Source organism: Citrus sinensis, chromosome 3 (assembly GCF_022201045.2).
Source record: "Citrus sinensis cultivar Valencia sweet orange chromosome 3, DVS_A1.0, whole genome shotgun sequence".
Lineage (NCBI taxonomy): Eukaryota > Viridiplantae > Streptophyta > Magnoliopsida > Sapindales > Rutaceae > Citrus > Citrus sinensis.
In genome coordinates, this window is record NC_068558.1 from 39,843,190 (window position 1) to 39,867,648 (window position 24,459).

A 24,459-nucleotide genomic window follows, 5' to 3' on the forward strand; every position below is an offset into this window, starting at 1 on the left:
AACTACTCTTTCTCTACTTTTAAAAATTTGTTGTATGATAGGGTGATTTTGCTAAAAGTGATTTTTAAAAAAATTTGTCAAACATCAAAATTAGCTTTTAAACTTTTCAAAAGCACCTCGCGAAATAAATCCTAAATGGACCATAACTCTGTTAATTTTTTTCAATTTAATAAAAAAATTTAGTGATTGATAAGTCATTAAGTTTTTAAGCTAATTATTTTGTTTAGCTTTTTACTTAATCTGAAAATTTTGAATCACATCATTGAAAAATATTCTCTGCAATACCTTTATCTAATTAATTTATTTTCCTCCTTACCTAAATAAAGCTTACTAATATAGTAGTAAATTATCATTATTTTTATCTTTTTATTTTCTTCAAAATAGAATTATTTATCTTCACAAAATTTTATTAATATAATTCTAATTTAGAATATTAATAGGTTGCATTCATTGAGCACCATTTATGTTATGATAAAATACTATCTTATTTATATTTTTTGAGATGTTCATTATATATTTAACATTTAAAATTGTAAGGACACAAATGTAAAGGTTTTGATTTTTAGATTTTTTAAGTTAAAAGCTAATATTTATTCTCAAAGTTTTTGGCAAAAAATAAATAAATACGTTATTCAAATTCAGGCATTTAAATTTATTTAAAATTCATACAAAATATAAATATATTATGATAAAATACTATCTTATTTATATTCTTTGAGATGTTCATTAGATATTTAACATTTAAAATTGTAAGGACACAAATGTAAAGGTTTTGATTTTAGATTTTTTAAGTTAAAAATAACTTAATATTTATTCTCAAAGTTTGTGACAAAAAATAAATAAATACGTTATTCAAATTCATGCATTTAAATTTATTTAAAATTCATACTAATTTAAACTTATTCAGATTTTAAATAAAAAAACAAACACCAAATAATATATAACGGTACAGTCGCAATGTATGGGATCAATTATATAAGGAAAATGCTAAGTATCAAGAAGAATGAGAGAAAGCTGAGAGAATGAAGCATGTGCTGAGAAAAGAGAGAGAGAGAAAAAGTTGACAGAAGAGAGAGAGATGAAGCAAAACGGCAACCTGAATTGTAGTTTCTCTCAGCTTTCTCTCGTTCTTCTAGCCATCTAACAGCACTCAAAGAGAATAATTCTTTTTGAGGCTTTAATTATGCAATGAGTGCTGCTATATGACTAGAAGAACGAGAGAAAGCTGAGACCTGTTAACTTGAATGATTTAGTAGCAAGCATTGCACGATAATCATTTGAAAAAAAAAATACATGACATCAACTTCATCCGAGACCTATTAAAACCATCTTGAAAACAATTGATTCATAAATCAAGAACATCAAAGCACTTCGAAACAAATCTAACAAGCACTAAACAAGTTCGGTTTCAAAAGCTATTGCATCAAAAGACTTCCTCACACATGAAACAAAATAATTCAGAAATTAATAAATAATTTCAATTCAATATACAAGAAACTAATATACGGCTATCATTTCAGCCAATGTGCTTCTGTATTCTTTTCCATTTGTGAGCTGATTTACACTCAAATCTTTTACACACATTCCCTAATTCAAGTTAAGTATCAAACATAATATCTCAAATCTTTTTTCATTTGAAGCAACTATCACATTTAGTTAGCAATCCATATAATCAAATAGTGTTATACATTGTTGTTACTTTGGTTAGTTTCCTAGCAAACAAACAGGGTAGGCGAAAATTACCTAATCGGAGAAGTTTCCAAAAACTCGCTGGAAGAGAAAGAAATATTGCGAGATTAGCACTTGAAGAGACAGAATGTTATGTAAAATTATTAACTCCCAAGCACCAGCGAGCACCCGCGTATCTTCGCCGCCACCGGAAAGTAGCAAGAAACGGCCACACGAAGCTGAGGTTTCTCTCGCAAAGCGTGACCATGATCGGCAAGATCCACCGGATTTTCGACCACCACCACCTGAGTTTAACTCCTCACAACAACACCTTCAAAATCCGATCCCACCACTGCCCAGAAGTCGTTGGAGTTGCCGCGGCCAGCCAACAAATTTGCACGAGGCGTGGATCTTGATTATTGTTCTTTTTTTTTTCAGTGTTGTAATGTTAGTCACACAAAACAAAAGAAGAGTCAAATACAATAATGTGCCTCTGAAACAAAAATGGGTCATGAAATATAACACAAGATAAATTTTTAAACTAATATTTTTTGGGAGTACCTAAGTTACAATCAATGTATCTTATGGTTTTTGTCTTTTTCTTCTTTAGCTAATTTCTTATGAGTCCCTTTATTTTTTATTTTTATAATTGTGGATGTATTTGACTTCTTCCATCCCTTCTACACCTATTTCTCATTCTTTCTAAAGTTTTATTTATTTCTTTAAATAACATTAAATGGTTATCGAATTCATATAAATCTATAATTTCAGAATAGATTTCTGGTCCTAAATTTATTATTCCTATTCTTTCTTGTTCTAGCAATTCTATTTTCTGAGTTATTAGGTTTATATATGTATTTAGTATGTTTTCCCATCCTAAAATCATATGATCTATACAATCTGCTAATTCATGTATTATATTAAATGCATGTTGATTATGATTCATAATGCTTCCTTCTTATACCAGTGTATTAAAAATTTTATAAACTCGTCTATAAATTTCATTTTCTTTTCTATTAAAATTTCTCCTCCTAATGTGTCTATATTTCTTTCTCTAAGTTCCTCTGTAAGTTCGAGTTCTATATTTCTTATGTTATTTTTATCAGTTTTCAAACCTATTATAAGATTTTTTATTTCTTCTTTATTATATACTTTTAATGTATATAAACTGTTAACTATTGCTTGTACTGGGTCTATTTATTTTAGAATAAAATGTATCTTATTATTTAAAATTTAAACAAAATTATGTGGCTCTGATACCATTTTTGTGTCGGGGCACTTATGATGTAAACAAAAATAACAAATGTAAACAAAAATAAAAATGTAAAAATAAGCTAATGCACTTATGATGTAAACAAAAATAACAAATGTAAACAAAAATAAAAATGTAAAAATAAGCTAATCAAATAAAACAAGGTAATTATTTATGCTATTATTCTAACAAATATTAGCCACTATTATAGCGTATATCTAGTATACCCTGTATTATTGTTATTCCTTAAATATATGGCTATAACCTGTTCTTCTCCAATTATGCTATGTATATCATCCGGTAGAGTATAAAAATCATAGTAATTATGGTTAGTTTCCAAAATATATGTAGGATTAGTATCCAAAATTGAAATTTCTAAATGATGTGTATAGTTTTCTGGGTAGTAGAAAACTTCTATTTTTATGAAGTATGTATAATATCTGGTTTCTCTATAAGTATCTATGTTCATTACTTTCCTTGATTATAGGTACGTGGCTTGTTATCCCAAAGTACAGAGGATACTAACGCCCATTCGGGATCGTCTATCCAATTTATGTCATGGGTTGCTTGCCTTTATACCTTATAATCATTATATGTGTCAAATTCTTATATTTCAAGATCTTCATTATCAGAATTTTCTATATAATATATATTTGATGGTCCAATTTCTCTACTTTCGTTTTCTATATATGCTAAAGCTATGTCAATTCCTTGTTCTATTGTTAACATAATTATATTATGTTTCAAGTTATCTATTTCGATATGGTTTATAATTTTCCGTTTTATTTCCTTTGGTAAGTCAACAGCATATACTGCTTGTAGATCTTCTATTCTAACAAGCTCTTCTTTGCTCAAAAGATAGGAACTTTGTTTAAAAGATCCTAAATTAAAATCTATTATCATCGTATAATCATTATATGTTATCCTAGTTGTCGAATTTATTATATGTTCTTTAGAATTTCCTAACAATAGATGGTTATTCATGTTTAAAGATTAGCTCTTCCTCCATAATCTCCTCATCATCAATCATCAACAAACTTCCACCAAAGATAAGGTTAGAGAATTATTACCTAGCTTATTCTTGTTTCCTCGCCTTCCAATCCTTTTCCAGTGACCTGCAGCCTATTTGTCCTTATTCCCTCAACGGCCTCCTTGCCTCAACGGGATCAGCGGACTCGATCGGCCTTACTGTATGGATCTTTGATCTTTAGGCTTAGAAATGTTGAAATAAGTTTAGGTTTCTCTTTCCTTTCTATGGGGTTATTTGTTTTTTGATTAGTGATGTCTTGATTTAGGAATTAGAGCTGGGGAGTTGTTTAGCTATCCATTAGAACTTAAGAAGATAATTGTGTTATGGCTGAATGATAAGCTCTTAGAGCTTATTGATTTTATTTATATCTGAAGTTACTTCGGGTTTATGATTATATTTTTGCCCTTGTATTATTGGGCTTTCACATTATTGTTACATTTTTACCCTTATATTATTGGGCTTTTACATAGGTTGTAGCTTTGTCACTTGCCAGCTGGTTGTAGCTTTTTCTTTTTCAAGCTTTATGTCACGACTTATCTTGTCAAGCATCTTTATCTTATCTTGTCTTGTTGTAGCTTTATTCTTGTCCACCACAGCTTTATCTTATCTTGTCTTGTTGTAGCTTTATTCTTGTCCACCACAGCTTTATCTTATCTTGCTTTATGTTGTCGGCCACAGCTTGTCTATCATTGCTTTATGTCCATGAGTTGGTAAGCCTGCTCCATGGTTTTACTGCTACTGGGGAAACGCATAGTACTTATTTCATTGATGAAGTCTAGTAATAGATTTGAAGGTGTATGGCCATCCTCAGAAGTTATAAGGATGTAATTCTGAAATTTAATATTGGTTCTGAAATTTCTCTTATACAAATCCTTAGCTATGCTCCATATGGCTTTTATTCCTCTGGCTCTTCGTGTTCTGATCCAAGATTCGTTTATGTGAGGAACATTTGTATATTCTGTTCCTACTTCGACTTTGAAATTTTTTGTAATATGGCCTACAGAAATCATATAGAAAGCATGGTATTCTACATTCTGATAGTATTCTGGGCTTATGGTGTAAAATTTCAGGTATATGGGTCTTTTTTGGGCAAACCTTGAGACTTCTTTTATTAATAAATCATCAAGGCTGGCTATTTCTCGAAGGTCTATATCGGGATATACTAAGTCTAAATAGCCATAATTTGCTATTTTCCCAACAAGGAGTGGATCTGCTCCTTTTGTAACAATCATTCTGGGGTACATATTTTTTCCAGGTGCCTTGAAAATTGTACCATTATGAGAACAAGTGGAATATACCCATGTAGAGAATTATTTATACTCTTCTTCTTTTGGATTTAGGGGTTTCTCTTCTTCTTCTATGTAAGGATTGTTTATTTGAATAAACTTTTTTGGAGGGTCTGATTTTGGTGACTCAACTTCTATGGATATGGTTTTATTTGGAACTGGGTCAGAGATTGGTTTATCTTCCTTGAAGGGTCTACTACTGCTTCCTATATTTGGGTTTATTTCTATTGGGCTCGTGTTTATAGAGAGCACTTTTGTTAAGTCGTTTATGTATGACTCTAACAAATTTACTCCTTTCTCATGAGCCTCAGAAGCCTCTTTTATGTAGTGTATTGCATCAATTATGTCAGATGCTTCAGTCTTGAGTCTTTGTATCTCGGTTTCTATTTTTCTGATAATTCTATTTGCTTTGGAATCCATTCTCCAAATTCTATGTTCTTGCTTAAAAAGTCTGCAAGGAAATTGTTAGTCCCTTTTATATGTACTATCTTAAAATTGTAATAGGACAGATAAACTTGCCATCTATGTAATCTTCTATACTGAGGTTCATTTGGTAAAATTCTATTAATAAGAGAGCTTACTTGAGAACTATCTGTTTCTATAATAAATTATTTTTGAAGTAAAAATAATGAGAATTTTTTAATTCCTTTGTATATTGCAAGGAGTTCTTTTTTATGTACTGGATAATTGATTTGTGCCTGATTAAATGTTCCACTTGTATATCGACAAATTTCATTTATATCAGTTTTCAGAATTGCTCCCCAATATAAATCTGATGCATCTGTTTGGATTATTAATTTATCTTTTTCATTTGGTAATCTTAATGCTGGGAGGTTTTTACATTCTTGTTTTAGATTTTTTACTGTTTCTGTATGTTCTTCACTCCATCCTCTAGTATTATTTTTTCTTAGTAATTTTTGAAGTATATTTCTCTTTTTTGCTAGATCTTTTATAAATCCTTCAACATAATTTAAACAGCCTAAAAATTTTTGTATTTGTTGTTTATTTTCTAATTTATCTGGAAATTCGATTATTTTTCTTCCTATATGGCTCTGAAGTCTAATACCTTGTTTGTCGAGTATCATTCCTAAAAATTCTATTTTTTTATGTTCTATAATTGCTTTCTTACTAGATAATACTATACCTTCCTTAATACATGTATTAACAAATTCCTTTAAATGGTGTCTATGTTCCTCCACTGTTTCTGATGCTATTAATATATCATCAACATATATTATAATATAGTTATAATTTCTAAATATTTTATCCATTCTACTCTGGAAAATTTGAGGGGCATTCTTTAGTCCAAAGGGCATTACTAACCATTCATAATGTCCTTGTGGGGTGCTAAAAGCTGTGTAAGGAATACTATTTTCTTCCATCTTTATTTGCCAAAATCCTGATTTACAGTCGAATTTTGAATAATAGGTCTTATTTTTCACAAGATTTATCAATACTTCTTTATTAGGGAGAAAATATCCATCAAATTTTGTATATTTATTTAGTTCTTTATAATTTATTACCATTCTTGCTTTTCCTCTAACTTGTTCTGCTCTTTTCCTAACCATAAATGCTGGGCTGTTATGTGGGCTATTGCTACTTCTAATGAGTTTTAGATTTAATAGTTCTTTTATTTGGATTTTGAATTCATCCATATCTTCTTCTGTATACATCATGGGTTTTAATCTTATGATTCTCTCTTCAATTAATTCTATTTTTGCTTTAGGATGATCTGGTTTCCATAATGCTAACGGGTTTTCTTTATAAATTTGTTCAAGTGTGACTTTATTGTCTCTAGTTGTATATTGTAACTGACTTTTTTGTATTAAATAATATTTTTCATAAATGTGTTTATCATCACGTTGGGCTGGCTGAACTCTGTAAGGTCGGAATTCACGAGGGATTCGTAAAATATGATTACAAGGGGTTTTTTAGGTGATCATGTATGTAGTCTGCTGGTAATATTGAAATTGTTGTAGAAAGTCATTGCCTAAAAGTATATCACAATCTAGATTATTATATTGAAAGATTTGGTTAATACTAATTATTTTACTGCCTAATAATATTTCAAAGTTTAATATGGATTGATTTACTTGTTGTTTATCGCCGGTAATTCCTACAATTTTTAATTTTTCATTTGATTCCCATCTATTAGATAAAAAGGATTTCATAATAGTTATTTCACTACCTGTGTCAATTAAAGCACAAGTATCTATGTCTTTTTCTGGTATATTTATTTGTATATAAACAGACATAGGGTATTTTACATAAGCTTGTTTCAACATGTGTCGCAAACTATTCTTTGACCTTGTATAAGGAAAGTTATTTTATTTGGTTCAATTTTGTAATACTCTAAATCACTTAAAAAATTATTTCCTAGTACTATATGTTTTTCTGGATCTGTAGTCATAAATGAATCTATATAATAAGGTACTATTATTCTAAGTCCTTCTATTATTACAGGAACTTTGACTTCTTGTTTACAAATATGTTTATTACCATTAAAATCAGTATATTCATAAGGAATTTCTTTTTCTTTTACTAAAAGTCCTTTATTTTTAGTGTGGTTCATATAATTATGGCTGGTACCAGTATCTATCAATATAGGTATTTTAATTTGTTGTATAGTCTATTCCATTAAAGTATTGTCCTAGTATTTTTATTACATTATTTGTAGGTATGGATTTAACTAACTGTTTATCAGTACTTAATCTTCTAGATGAACTGCCTCTTATTAGAGTTCTTCCTGCAAAACTTATGGGAATTATAGAGTTTTCATTATTATTATCTAAAAATGGTTTTCTATCATCTATTTTTAATTCATAATTAATGGGAATTTTGTAATCTTGAATTACAGGTTCTATAAATGTTGCTATATCTTCACAATCCTTATTTATTTCTATATAAGGTTTATTTCCATATATTTCTCCATAATTCGAATTACAAAAACTATATAAATTATGAATAGTGTATTGTCATTATTCTATTTCCTTCTTTCATTAGATTTTTCTTTAGTAATTTAAAATGTAAACTTAATGTTTCGTCTATATTTTTATCTTTTATATGTACACAGTATCTAGGGTGGCATGTAAATAATAATTTAGTATAACATAAATTCCCTTCTATTGTCCCTAAATGTCCTATACCAAGGTCTGTAAATCTTTGGTCATGTAATGATAGAACTATGGGGCTATCTATTCCTTCTTTGAAAAGAGATTTTATTAAGATTTGGATTTCTGCCAAATATACATATTGAATTTTTTCTTTGATTGATTCACTTTTTATTTTTCTTAATGCCAAGTCTATAGACCTTTTATTAAGTAAACTAAATCTAATATTTCCTTCAGCTTGTGTAATTGTTACTGCTTTTTCTTGTTCATAATATTCATGTAATATAATTCTTTTTCTTTTAAATAGATCTCTAAACCTATGTAGTATTCCATATTCTGGTTTTTCCATATTTAATTTTAAAAGTTTATTATATTTTTCTTTATTAAAAGTGGCTACAAGACTATATCCACTTTTATTTTCTTCTTTTTCTATTTCTTCTGTTTCTTCTACTTTTTCATTTTCCATTATTTCTTCTTTATTCGGATTCATCTTCTGATTTTTCTACCATATAAACTTCTTCTCCATCATATTCCGAGAGATTACTTATTTCTTCTAAATCACTTTCTATATTTTTAAAATCTTCTTTTAAAAGCCTAACTTTCTTTTTTGTACAATCTGTACTGATGTGTCCCATTTCTCCACAATTCCAACATTTACATTTGGATTTATCTAATATTTTTCTTTGGCTTTTATATTTCCTTTTATAATATTTTCTTCCTGCTTTTTTATATTTTCTCTTAAATTTATTATATTTCTTATATTTCTTATATCTTTTTTTTCTTTTTTGTAAGATTTTCTGTGTCTTTTATGAGGTGTATAACATCCCCACTGAGTAGGCATTTATGTTTTTTCACAACATATTTTCGTAATATTTTTACTCTTTTTTATTAGATTTCTTTGAATACATATTTCACTTAATCTTGTATTTAAAAACCTTATTCTAGATCCTAATGTGTCTGGAAGTCTATTTTCATTATTACTAGTATATTTTTCATATTCATTAGTAAAATATCCATTCTAAGGGTAAGGAAGTTTTGAATAGTATAAATTTTTATAAATATTTTGGTCTTCATGACTCATAAATTGGGTATAATAATATTTAGAAAATTCACAAGTATATTCTTTTACAAAACACATATTACAAATTGTTAAATTTATCAATTTCATTCTTGCTTCTAATTTATCACGTTTTGATTCATTTTCTGAGTTTAGTAACCAATCTTCCCCTAAAAATTCACTAGCAATATATTCGATTATTCTTTCAATTCCTAATCCTTTATTTTTTCCTAATGCTATCTTAGTTGAATCCTTTATTAATTTTTGTGTATCCTCACTTAATCCTTTCCACCAATTAAATACATTTCCTGTGAAGCTTGCTATTAAAATATCAGCAAATATATTTATTTTTTCTTCTTCTGTTTCCACATTCCAATCTTCTCTTGATCCATTAAATAGAAAAAATAATTTCATTTGCATTCCCCATTCTACTAAGGCCTTTCGGGGATCTGTTTTGCAGTCTAAATCTAGAAATGTGCCTGCATTGCTTATTGGTATTAAATGGTCATTATTAGGTTGGTATTCTTTTTTCCATTGGTTATTTTTGATAGGTGGATAATATTCAAAAAATGGTCTATTTTTCTTTTTATTTGTTTCATACCTATGGCTTGGTTATGCTACATTAGGTTTCATTTCTGGTCCTCCAGCAACATTCATTTTTATACAATATTCTCTTTCAAATTCTTCCAAATCACTTAGATTTATATCACTAAATTTTTCTGTTAATTCTTCTAATGTTTCATCCATTAATCTGTATCGCTAGGTGATGTTTCTTTTATTTCTAATTTTTCTTTACCTTTTTCTTTAGTTTTTAATTCTGCTTCAGTTTTTCTGTTTCTTCTAATATTTTTGGGTATTGAGTCTTTATGAACCAGTCATCATAACTACCTGGTTGAGGTTTTTGTATGGGCTCTTTAAAGCTTGTCCCAATTATTCCAGATTTTAGTATTTCAAATTTTTCTATTCTTTTATTTTTCTTATGACTTATTTGGATTACAGATAATTCTATTTTTATTTTTCCTATTTCTTGTTTAATTTCTTTTATTTCTTCTTTAAGATTTAAAAGTATTTCTTTTAATTCAAATAGTGTAGTTTCCATAAAAATTAGGGGTATCTATTGATATTGTTTCTTTTGAATGTATGTTACGTTCATCGTAACATAGAGTTAGCCATATTTTTTTAGTTATGTCACAATAGGTAATTATTTGCAATAAAAAATTAGGGTTCTAAAATTAGTCAACAACATATTAGTTTTGGATTTTTTTTTTTTTTGCTACAAATGGTTTGATTAATTTTACATCCCTCTTTTAGTTATGAAATAATTATGTCACCTATGATTATATTTCGCTACCATATTTTTTTGTCATTGAAGATGATATTTTGTTGTGCTAAAAAAAGCATGTACTTTTGTGACTCATTTTATGTTTGTGGCAAAATATTTGATTAGGTGACCAATTAATGGGTCCCAAATAAATATTATTTGTTACAAAATATAAGATGAGCTAGGATGAGATCATTGGCTACGATTTTAAAAAATTGTCACAATAAGTATTATTTTTTGACAAAATCTACAAATGTTATAATAAAAATCGTCTTCAAAAGTCAAATTTCTTGTAGTGATAGTTTCGGCTGCTATTCTCTTCACCGCTAGAGCCTAGAGATGGAGTGAAGCAGAATGGGAATTAGGAAAATGGTAATGTTCTAGGTTAACATACCTAGTCAACTACGACTACAATTCTATTTCATGGTCCCAACACATCATATCAATCAATGCTATTATGGTTATCAAAGCTAAAAATTCACAGGAAAGAAAAAAAAAATTTTTTTTTTAGCTGAATGATTAGATTACATTTACTCGTAATTAAGAAAGCAGAAATTAAGTAATAATTAAGGGTTTATTAAACACTTAATTTCATACCACTAAATATGAGAGTTATAACAGTGAGAGAAGTTAGGTAATAATTAAGAGCTTATAACCGAAAACTTTTACTATAGGTAAAAGACTTATGTGTTCTATAACTAACCACAAACTCATCACATATGAATAACACTATTGTGCAATAGACATTACAATTGTGACAAATGACCATGAATAACACTATTATGGGATAGGGATTATAATTGCGTGATAAGTGATTCTTGATAAATTTAAACAACTAATAGATATTAAAATTTAAAATTTTTATTTTTAAGTTTTTCCAATATCTCAATGTTATTCTCACACATTTAATTAAAACTAAATAAATTTTAAGAACATAGAAAAACATATCTCACTTACGAGTTTTGATAGGCCTAAAACCAAACTTTAGAAAACACATTTTTATGTTAATTTCTTTCATAAATTTTGCGTTTGACAAGATAAAAATATATAACAGATAACCAAACCAAAAGTTTTCACGAAATAAATAATTAATTAGTTAATCCAAAAGTACTTTGGTTAATGTGTAGAGTGGGTTGAATAAAGTAATTTTTATTTTTTAACAAAATTTAGTCCATTCTAATTTCACTCCTCAATGGAAGTTCTTTCCACCTTTCGGCTAATGGACTCTCGCAATTTAGCGTTATTATTATTATTACTATTATTATTGGTTATAATTTTAAAATTTATTGGGAATTTTGCGGAAGAGTGGGGCGATTTGAACCTTTGCTTTCTACACCCATTTTCTCAACACACCCACAACATAAATTTGAAAAATAAAATTATACCCTATGAATCCTTCAAAAATCCAAAAATAACCCTATATTATCTTCGTTCACTTTTTTCTTCCCTCCCCCTTCTTATACAGTATTGAATGGTGACAGCAACTTTGATTCACCTGGCTAATATTAAAAACTATCCTAATTGACAAATTCATGAAGAAATAAACTTTGATGATGTGCACCAATAAATTGAAAATTTTGAGCCAACAACAAACTACTGAATATATTACGGATGGGTTTACATTGAACTTGTCCATTTCTTTTTCATCCATTGCCTTTCACGAAAATCTTTATAATTTCATATTATAACTGCAAGATGCAAAAAATTCTTCGTGTATTTTCATCTATCGCCATAATTGCCATAGAGTTCATTGGCTTAATTAACTATTAGTTATACATATCAAGGAGTCTATTTTTCCTTTAAGTCTTGAATCATCAAATTCAAATATTTCTATTGTTCGATTTTTCTATCTGATTGTGTATTTTCATGAGATGCAGAAAATTATTTTTAGCTTATGCAAAATTTTCATTTTCTCAGCAACTAAGTTTTTTTTTTTTTTTGGTCTGTCCTTAATGGTAATTGTCATAAAGGGTAATTTGACAATAAAAGTTATTGTGAAATTATGGGTGTAAAGAGTTGTTTTGTGGGTTTAAATAGTCCCACCCTTTGCGGAATTATATATTAAACATCTAAACTAATAGTATGTATGAAATAAATGGCATCCCACACAAATATAAATAATAATTTTACTTGAATTAAACACCCAAATCCTATATTATAATATTATGCGTAAGAAAATTTACGCACACTATCATTTTATTAAAATTTGGACTAGCTGAAGAATATTTTTCATTCAGATTTATCAACCATAAGTCACTTTGTTAAACCATGATTATTGTAGAATGAAAAATCATTCTTGTCAAGTATAAATGGACGAACTGTTTATTCTCAACCTTTATATAGTTGTATAAATAATTAATCTTTGTATAACTTAAAATTATTGTTTATTCTATCAGTCTTAATGAATTGGAAGTAGATAATTTTAATTTGCAAATGGTTTGGCTTCCATCTTTGTAACTATTTTACTATTTAAAAAAAAAATTGCTCATTAAACAAATAAAGTTGACCAAAGTATTCTCTAAATGCCGACCGCTTTAGTTAACAAAGCTCAAAAACTTTTAAGAAGAATTGGGCCTGATGTAAATCCTTGATTATAGGTAAACTGTTAACCTTCAAAAATCATTTAAATTGCCTTTCTTAACCCAAAAGTATCCTAATCCAATGTTTGCTATATGATCTCGAACTAAGTCAAATTATCCAACTCATAACTAAATAGAGGAGAGAATATTTTAACGAGGTCAAATAGTTTCACTTTATTAATAATTTGGTAGAAACCTAATGAAAGTGAGGGTATTTTTATATATTTATTTATTGTTTTAGATTTCTGTGCTGTATTTATCTTTTTTTTTCAAAAAAAAATTCCTCTAAAACATCTTACAAATTCCATGCGAATTTTGGAAGAACTTCGGCATTCTTTATATTTTCTATATATGCGGATACAAGTAACATGGAGAGAGGTTCACAAGAAACCTCTTTGATTATTATTATTATTATTATTATTACATATACAAATATATATATATATATATATATATATATATATATATATAGTTAGCCCCGAACTTTGCTTGAAGAGCCTTCACTGCATATGGATCAAGTTGGAATGCCCTGGCAAGAGAAAAAAGGATCAGTTAGTGGATCGGATCCGAAGACTGCGTTGGAATAATTTTCAAAGTAAATGATGTATTATTATAAAGACGTGTCTAATTAATTATGCTTTATAGAAGATCTAGCTTTTCACCTAAGGATACATCCATTAATGGTGGCACTTCATTTGGAATGGTGATGGTTTAATTTGAACTGTTGATTAAGATCAAATCTTGATCCAATGGCCATAAATAAAATGTTATCATGAAAGGTGACTACCTAAATGAAAGGGTACAAGTACATCTATAAATAAAGGCCATGTTTAGGTCATTTAGACATGAAATTAATGATCGTATACCAGTCTTTTCTTAGCCCTCTTTCCTAAAACGAATTTTATCATATAACATCTATTTTTATGCATCAAATCTCTACTATATTGTTTACTGCAGGAACATTATATTGATTCTTGATAGTCTTGCAACATTAAAAAATATTCAAATTTGCTTTTGTCAATGCACAATGCAAACAAACAAATAACGCTTCATTATATCCTAGACGCGTGTTTGCTTAATCCATGTACATCACTCACTCAATTGGTAGGGCAAATAACATCTTAAGAAAAACAACATTTATAATGTGCATTGAAGTACACATTATTTTTCTGCAATTTTACCTGTTACTATTATTTTCTTTGCACCTATAAAGTTGTACACATATTACTTTATTATAATAAAGTCTACCATTATTACTGCAATTCTCTACATTTGCCATTTCCCACAAATATATACTCCAACAATCTTAAGACGCCATTTGTTCAGCAATGGCACCAAGTTTATCTCTTCGACAATTTGCAGTTCATTTTGTCAAATAAGAGGGATTCGACGGTGGCAACTTTGCACATCAGTAGAAAAATTTGCATTTCTTGTTGACAAGCCTTAATGTGGTTTATGTTCTCACAACACCGTATCATTACCACCACCATCATCATCATAGTGTAAAAATCTTGTTTCTCATAAAAAAATAGTTTTGTCAAGAGTTTGAATACATATAAGAAATCCAATTAAAGTTTAATGTTAGATGAGTGTAAATTAGGTTGGTGCACGGAGAAGTATGATTTTATGCAATGAAGAAATATGATTTTATTATTGATTATTTTATTTTGTCTTTAACTATAACTTCCTCCAAGGTATTGCAGTAATATTAATTTTATCAAAATAATTGTAATTCTAATCAAACAACCCAAGAGAGGGGAGGCGAATTAGGTTTTTTTAAAAGTTCATCAATCACAACACTACTATCCAACACCAACAACTACCACAATTCAACAAAAAAAATAATTACAAATACTACAATTTTTACGTGGTTTGACAAACCCTCCTACATTACAAGGTGAATCCCTATGTCTAGTTCATCACTAATTTTAGCTTAAGCATGACCCTTTTGGGATAAGTTAAACTTAAACCAGGAAACCCAATCTAAAACCAAGTATTGCTCTGATATGTTCCACTAAGATAGGCCCTTTTGCGGCTCTCTCCTAACTTGTATCATTAAATGGGTGATCAACCGAAATAATGAATAAACATAAATACTATCAAACAAACTGCTACAGCAAACATGCAGCAACACATATATTCAGTCAATAAACCATCAAGATTGTTTATTACTCAACCACAAATAAATTTAGTTCATGATTTGCAAAAGAAAAATAAAGAACAAGGTTTCGGCCATGAAACACGTCCCCATGAATAAATAGAAAACATGAAAACAAGAGAAGGATAAGAAGGATTGAGCTCCCAATTGATTTCTGCAATTTTCCTCTTGTACAGCCCTTAATCTCTCTCTTGAATCTTGTTCTTCTTTTGTTTCTTTGGGTTTTTCCCCTTGGGTGACGGCTCTGTCTTTTCCTTATGATGTGTGCTTATTTTATAATTGAAAATTAGGGTAAACGGAAGCCTAGGTCGCATATAAGTCAGATTAGGAAACTACAGAACGCAATTATGCAATTATCCCGCACAGAATTTTCTCTGTTATTGTTCCAGGATTGCTACAGCAATGGTTGCTACGGCAATATCTACAGCAACTGCACTGTTCCAGATTTGTTTCAACTCTTTTGTAGCCACGTTCTTTCCTTATTTTTGCAAGTCTATTGCATAGCATTCTTCCATGAATTATAAGCTTCTGGAAACCTACAATTATGCACACAATTTGAGCACAAATTACTTTAAATCGAGCAAAACTTATTAAGATTGACTAAAATGATTATTTATGCAAAATGTAACAAAAAATGCAATAGAAACACATAATTTACTCTCTAAGTAGTATTGATTTAAGTCTAAAAGTGTCATGATAACTCTCATTTCATAGAATTATCAGCTTGTCATAAAGATTCATCTTGGATTTGCCATCTTCGATATGGGCATCTCAACTTTATAGGACTAAAGCCACTATCAAAGAAGAACATGGTAAAAGGCATTCCTTCAATTAATCATCCCAATCAACTTTGTAAAGGATGTTTACTTGACAAGTAATTTAGGAAAAACTTTCCAAAGGAGTCAAACGCAAGGGCCCAGAATCCACTTGAGTTTATTCACACTGATATGTACGGACCAATCAAGCCAAGTTCCTTTAGTAACAGTAACTACTTCCTTTTCTTTATTAATGATTTTTCACGAAAAGCTTAAATGTACTTTTTGAAGCAGAAGTCAAAAGTTTTTAAAGCTTTCAAGAGGATCAAATTGTAGTGGAGAAAGAAACTAGACATTAGATTAAAGCAGTGGAGGATAATTCACTTTCAAATAATTTTAACAATTTTGTAAAGCAAATGGAATTTGACGTCCTTTGACTGTTCCATAATATTTTTAACAAAATGGCATAATAGAAAGAAAGAATAGAATCATCATCGACATGACAAGAAGCATGCACAAGAATAAAAGACTACCTCAAGAGTTTTGGACTGAAGCTATTGCATGTGCAGTCTACTTATCCAAACGACCTTCAACAAGACATATGTGGGGAAAGATGCCACAAGAAGCATGGAATGGAAAAAAGCCAGATATCTCCCACCTAAGAGTTTTTGGAAGTATTGCCTATGTACATGTACCAAACGAGAGGAAAGTCAAGCTGGATGACAAAAGTGAGAAGTTCATCTTCATTGGCTATGACAACAATTCCAAAGGATACAAACTATATAATCCAAATAATAAGAAGATTGTGATTAGCTAAGATATAATTTTTTTTGAAGAAGGATAATGGGATTTTGGCTCTCATATGGATGACTTCAACTTCTTTCCTATTGAAGAAAATGATCATACATAGATAAAATAAGTAGAAAAACAACTAGAGTCAGCTACTCTACCTATCTCACTGGAATCAACCAAATGTGGAGATTAACCACCATCTTTCTTAAATGAAAGAACCGAATAATGTACAAGAAGTTTTCAAGATCTCTACAAAATAACTGAGAGGCTTGATAATCTCACTTTCTTTTGTCTTTTTGCTAATTGTGAACTAGTGAACTTTCATGAAGCTTCATAAGATGAGAAGTGGAGAAAAGTAATAGATGAAGAAATCAAAGCTATCATAAAAAATGACACTTGGGAACTTGTTATTCTTCTCAAATGTCACACTTTTCTACATGTGGAGTTGAGTACATAGTTGTTATATCAAGTATTTGTCATTTAATTTGGTTGAGGAATTTATTAAAAGAGTTGTGTTTGTCACAAGAAGAACCTATGGAGATTTTCATCATCAACAAATCAACAATTGTCCTTGCTAAGAATCATGTCTTCTATGATCGAAGTAAGCATATTGACATTCGCTACCATTTCATAGGGAGTGCACTAGAAGAAATGAAATATAAGCAAAGTATGTCAGATCACATGATCAAATTGCTAACATCCTTACCAAGCCACTAAAGAAAGAAGATTTTTTATGTTGAGAACTTTATTGAGTATTATAAAATAAAATTAAGAGGGGCGGTTGAATCATAAACTTGTTTTTTATCCAAGTCCCAAAAAAACACAAAGCCTAGCCCATCTCATAGAACTTTCTAAGTTAGGTAGGTGAGCTTAGGTGGTATGTAAGGTTGGTGGGGCTAGTGTGGTTAGAGTGGTAGGTTTTGATGAATGGTGAGGATTTGTGTGGTAGTTAAGTGAATGGTTGTGATTGATTTGAAATATGTATAAATACCCCCTCATGTAGTTACTTTAAGTATCAAGAGAAGTAACAAAATCTCTAAGTTGTAAAGAGTGAAAAAATAAGAGTTGTAATATTTGATAAGTGTTGTTGAAGAAATAAAAGAGAGTCTATTTTAAATATTTGATTTTCCAAAATTCTCCGACAAAGCCAACTTGGTTTGCTGTGCTTTTAGGGATATTGAACATGAAAATAATTTAAAAAATTCATGTTGTTTATTAAATAAATCATTTCTCCCGTCATATTTCAAAATCAGTCAAAACTACTTGTTAAAAAGATTCCGTTTAGTTTCAATTTTTTTTGTGGATTTTACTATGTTATCCCTATAAGTAAACTTATGATGCACAAAGGTCAACAATAAATCAATAAAAGGAAAAAATTAATCATAAATGTGATTTTAAGGGTAAAATTAAAAAATAGACACAAAAAGTTAGAAAGTTCACGTAATCATTTTAATGCCAAAGAGTTTTAATGAGTTTTGAGATGTAAGGAGAGAAAAAATAAATTCACTAGAATAATAGGAGGATTTTGATCATTTTTCCACTGATACACAGAAAAATGATACACACCACCTGTCCTGAAATCGTTGATGGCAACACAAAAGTTGAAGATTATTGAAGATTAGTGAATCCTTTACGAGTATATACATAACTATCCTTAGATATTTATTCTGTTAATTTGTTAATATTCAACTGATTATTTTTTAATTCTATTGTTAAGTGCTCGTTTTTCCTATATATAGTTTTCATATTTGGGCTGCTGCTAGTGTATATCGACTAGACCGACACCAATACTAGAATTGTTTATGATCGATGAAGTAAAAAGTAGTCTTTTTGTTAATATTGGAAATTGTGGTCGTTCCATTCAAATAATCTTCTAAATTTAAAGTTGGTTGATGAACCATATATGTCACATAGATTTGCTCATATATAATATTATATATAATACACAGTACATGGAACAAAAATGTGTGGATAATCTAACGCGAATGATCTAACTCTATGTCTCAAATTAATCTTCAATCTGAAAATGTACATAAGCAACTCTAATATATTGAAAAATGTTTCAATATTTTTTCATATTTATCTAATCATGTCATTTTTCCTTCCAAGGGGGAAAATATTGCATGGTCTTGGATAGACATCCACCCTCTTTGTAGGTGTGCATGAGTCTATTATTTTAGCAAACTAGGGAAGGATGACGGATGAGGAGAAAAAGATTATTTATGAATTGACTTCTGTAATATTGATAGGGTCACAAATTTAAGGGAGTAATGTTATGCAAACAAAGTCTGCATCTCAACAAACACGACACCATATAATTCAAATCTATCACATGATTATGTGAAATGATAGTTAATAAATCAAATATTATTAACATACTAGATGATTTTAAATGTCATGTCAATTCTAACTATGCAAGTAAAATATTATTGTTTGATGAGAAACGTTTATGCAAATATATAAAAGATTTTCTACGTACTCATAGTTTACGTTCCTCGACAAAGTGTTCAGATCTTGCATATTATTATTATTATTAATGGCAAATTTATTAAAATAAAATTAGAAGAGTTGTTCATGGTCAAATATTCTTTTCGCAAGGATAAGCTGGTCATCAACTCCAATTGTTTAGTAGAGAAGGTAAAAGAACGAAAGGCAGAGTTATTGAAAACTGGATAGGTCATACAGCGATATTGACATGGCTTGAAAGTAATCTTCTTTCTTTTCTTTTGTTCTCTTGTTACGTTCACATAAATAGCTTAATTGATTGATGAAAATTTGATGCTTTCCAGCGACTAAAGCTTTACTAGTCCCAGTGAAAAATTTCAGCCAGTCAGTACATCAAATTTTCATTTATTGCGTGTTTTTGTGACCAAAATAACTCTAACAAGTAAGAACCCTCTCCCCCCCCCCCCCCAAACAAAAAAAGTAAGAACCCTCTCAATCAAATTGTAAATCATTGTAATTAAAAGTCTTCAATTAAAATTTTTTAAGTCCTATGTTATATTCTCCTTACAAGAAATTTTAGAATACATTAAAAAAAATACGATTAATTAATATTTGTATGGCATGTATAGTTAGATTTTATATAATTATACTTTCATAGTAGTTTCAAAATAAATTTACAAATGTTATAATATCATTTGGTTATTATATAATTGACATGATATATCAGAGATATTTCCAAATCTCTCTCTCCTTAGAATTTTGTCTAGTAATTTTCGAGCAGTTTTATTATTTGACAAGCCATCTAAAACAATTTTTTTCCTCGTAAAATATGTTTCTATAAGAGAAATCTGAATTTTTTTTTTTTTTGGTTCTATTGGGTCCTCCTATGTTACAATCGTTGCACTATACCACATTCTTTTGTCTGTATTAAACAAAGCCGTTGGATGCTTCTTTGTTGAATCAACGGCTGGACTTAATTATTGGATAAATTGGACTGACACTAGTAACCTTTTGAGTGGGTTGAAATTAATTGATTTCATCTTTTCATTTTCGTCTTCGGTGTGTTTATTATACTACCACTATAACCTTTTGAGCGCTAAAATTAATCATTGATTTCTCCTCTTTCGTCTTACATAACACACTTCCATCGTCATCATATCCATCACCAATAGCAAAATTCAATTAGATTTTTTTTTTGCAGAAGTTGTCATTAATTAATTTTCTATTTATTGCTTTTTTTCATATTTAATACCATAAATATATCTCTCTTTTTTAACGCTCTTTAGCAAGAATAGCATCTGAAACTGTATTTTTGTTTTTTCTTTTGTTTTAGCTTTTTCTTCTGTGAGGAATTTTATCAAACATGTAGCAGACACGAAATACATCTAAGTTCTTTTTAACTCAAACGTAAGTTAACACACAAAAATCAATCTTGAAGTCCACACAAAAGTTGCATAAGTGAAATGGATCATTACATTGAAGAATTAGACAGAAAAAAAAAAAAGGAAGAACTTGAAGATGTAAAGATGAAATTTTGGGGCAATACCATCAACAGCCAACTGATTCCAGCAAAAAGAAGAAAGATAATGTACAGAAAACCTTGAAGGAGTTGATGAAAAGCAAAATGAAAAAAAGAAAAAGAAATTATGTGTTCGTCAATTTGTTCGTGTTCGATAGATTACCAAATACAAAAAAATGGTAGCAATACCCTTTAATTGAAAGTAAGTTTTATTAGGCAAGAGAAATTGAGAAAGAAAAAAAAATGTTAATCCTAATCGTTGATGGTAGATGATGGTATGTGTAAGTGGATCCTTACAAGTTAAGTTATAACTCATCTGATTTCACCAATATACTTGAAGATATGCGTGGCAATTTAAAACACGTTAGATTATTTAACTTTTGAACCAACGGTTAGTTGGGTTAAGGACAAAAATTGTGGTACCACATGACAGTTGCAACATAGGCAATTCCGGTTTTGTTATACTAGTTTTAGTTTAAATAGAAATGTTGGATTTTTAATTCGAATTCATGATCCAGTTTGACTGCTTTTGGCGGGAAAGTTTGTTAAGCTGCATGCTGGACTGGAGCGCACCAACGGAAGTTAGTTACGGCAGCTGCTGCTTTGACTTTTGGTTGACCTGAGCTGTTATGTAGGCTGATAAACAGAGCAGGTTTAGGAGCTTGTAGTTAATTCATTTCTCTGAGTTAGAAAGCACTTGATGACTCATTAGAAATCTGGTTGTATTCTCTTTAAATATGGGTCTTTTACTCTAAATGAAAAAGAGCTTGATGCTGGCGTGTGGTGCGTAAATTTTTGTGATTGTTGTTGATCAGTTCTCCCGTGTGTGCTCTGCCTTCTGCTTGCTAGCTGTGTTTGTTTCAATTACTGAGGCAAATCTTGGTTATTTGTGTTTGCTCTTATCAAGCGACATCAACTGGTCATCTACCATTTGATCTTGGGGCTTAATATAATCTGTTTCACATCAGATTTTGCGTAACAAAAAGTAATGAAGAGATTAATTAGAATTATACGTGCGTACGTATGGACAAAATATACGTGTAAGGATAAGGATGGGAAAGGCTTAGTTGCTAAATAAAAACAACAATAAATTATCTATATTATATGGCTACAGTCAACCTGGAGCGAGGTTCATAAGAGACTGCTTTTATTACGTCATGATATGATAATAAGCCACTAGTGAAGAGGCCATTTATAGTAAAGCTCATTAATTCCTTCTCCTAATTGCCATTAATGAACTTATCCTGAAGATCTTTCACTATCTTTGGGTCCAACTGGAATGCCTTGCCAAGGAAATCGGGATTGATTGGAGGATTGGCTCCGAAGACCGTGTCGGCTATGGTAATGACACCAGGGAACTGGCTGCTGAAACCGGCAAAGGCAACTGCACTTGTTTTTCCAATGTTGACTTGGAAGTGAATCAAACCAATTGGAAACACAAAAACATCTCCCTTGTTCAGAACTTTTGCGATGAGTGTGTTATTTAGTTGGTTCGATGTCACAAAACCAACGTAAAGAGTTCCTTCCAGGACCACCAGGATTTCAGTGGCACGGGGATGAGTGTGAGGTGGATTTTGGCCGTACGGCGCGTAGTCAATACGGACTGCTGATGTGCCAAGAGTGTTAAGTCCTGGAATCTGCTCAACATTTGCATTTGTCACATTAAAACCAAGTCGATTTTCTGTGTTTCCAGGCTTGTCTAGCCCTGATAAAAAGAAATCTTCTGCTTTCGCAAGCTTGGGGTCCTTGCAGAACTTTCCATTCACAAACACTACAAGAACACATAAAAAGAAAAAAGGAATATTAAGTAGCAGCACAAATTATATTGAAAATCACATGTTTTATCAGTTAAGCTTACGTACCACCATCCTTGTGATCATTGATGGCCACACAGAGATCTTGAAGAGGGCTGGGGTCATAGGCAGAGGCCAAGGAAGAAGCCAAAGCGAAAAGAGCAAAACCTATAAGAAATTGAATAGCCTTCATGGTGATGAATTAATGGGATGTATTTGTCTCAAACTTTAATCAAGTGTTGTGATTTGAGAATCTTGCGGGGACACTAGCCTATTTATAGAAGGGAGTCCATGAACGAGTCTGTGTGTTCAATTTCTTAGTCCTCGAAGCAGGTGAAGACTTACTGAGTCCTCATTGGTTACCTTTCTTTTAATTTATATTTCGAAGACAACATGTTCAATCAATGTACACATTTGCCATATACGACTATAATAAATTAAATTTTTCCCTACGTGATCTATGACATAGTTATCTTATACTTAACGATGAAAAGTATATAATATTTTTTGTTAAAATTATTATTAAAAAGTCATTTAATATACATTATCAATTTTTATTTTATACTTATAACTTATGTAGAAAGCTAATTTACATTATTTTAGATAATTTAGGATTCTATAATATTTATTGTTTTAGGATTTTCTATTTTAGTTTGAGTAAATTATGATATGTATCTTAATCGTTTATTTTAATTATAACTATAATTTAGTTTTCCATTTTAGGTTAATTTAGGGAAGTGGGTTTCCTCTAATATAAATAGAGAGGTCTTGTCATTGTTTTGAGACTTGAGATTCAATTATTCAATAAAACTCATTTTTCATAATTCTCTCTAGGATTATCTATCAAAATCTCTCTTGTAAAGGCGTTTGGATTAGAGCGTCATCCAATTACGCTTCGATTAGAGCGTAACCTAATCGCGTTAGCTTGGTTCAATATTAGAACGATATCTAATTTTCATACCCTATCAATTTATGCTTTTGCTACACCTCGCTCAATCAATTGGTGTCAGAGCGGTTCTATGCGATTCGCACAACTTGGTACCCCTCCAGATCCATCCATACCAAATCCACCACCAAAAAAAAAAAAAATCAAAAATTCCCAATTTGACAAACCCTAGCCGCCGCCACACTCCACCCATTGCCGCCACCATCGCCATTGTTCAACCCACCACTAGACTCATCATCATTCAGCGACTAAACCGCAGCCATCACAGCCTCAACCGCCGACTGAACCACCGCAAATCACCAACTCAAACCCGCGGCGCAATCCACCACCATTCAACCACTTTCACCGCCAGCCAACATTGCCATCAAACTTGCCATCAAACTTACCATCAGTAGCCGCCCAAAATCCGACAAACTTCAGCCCCTGATCGTGGCCCGCAACCACCACGAGAACGATCCAAACCGCGAGCCTCCACCAACCGCCGCCGCAAAACCGGCTACTTTTTCCGTCTACCACCACCACTAAAACCTTCCCCAGCCTTCACCAATCAAAATCCAACCATTTCGGTGACCCATCGTCGCTGGAATCTCCATTGCAAAATGCCACCTCTCCACCGCAAGCCGTCTTAATTTTAAGCCGGAATTCGCGAAAAATCGTGGCGAGTCTAGCCAAACCACGACCACCATTGTGATCCCCAACCCCAGATCTTCTACATCCAATACACTTCGGTCCCAATCACAGCCATCGG

The 24,459-nt window shown here is 30.5% G+C and overlaps 2 protein-coding genes across 2 annotated transcripts in view; both read right to left on the minus strand.

Annotated features, from left to right (window-relative positions):
- The window catches only part of LOC102616791 (germin-like protein subfamily 1 member 17), a 29,104-nt gene extending 6,071 nt beyond the window's left edge, over window positions 1–23,033 (minus strand). The window contains exon 1 of the mRNA XM_052436299.1: window positions 22,990–23,033. The gene's annotated coding sequence lies outside the window, so the exon portion shown is untranslated. The remainder of the gene's footprint in view (window positions 1–22,989) is intronic.
- On the minus strand, window positions 22,008–22,982 carry LOC102614346 (germin-like protein subfamily 1 member 17). The gene is made up of 2 exons (XM_006478946.4): window positions 22,835–22,982; window positions 22,008–22,743 (listed from the first exon to the last, which is right to left on the minus strand). The coding sequence occupies exons 1-2, from the start codon at window positions 22,956–22,958 to the stop codon at window positions 22,193–22,195; spliced, it is 675 nt and encodes a 224-aa protein (XP_006479009.2). The 5' UTR covers window positions 22,959–22,982; the 3' UTR covers window positions 22,008–22,192.
- Window positions 23,034–24,459: the final 1,426 nt, after the last annotated feature.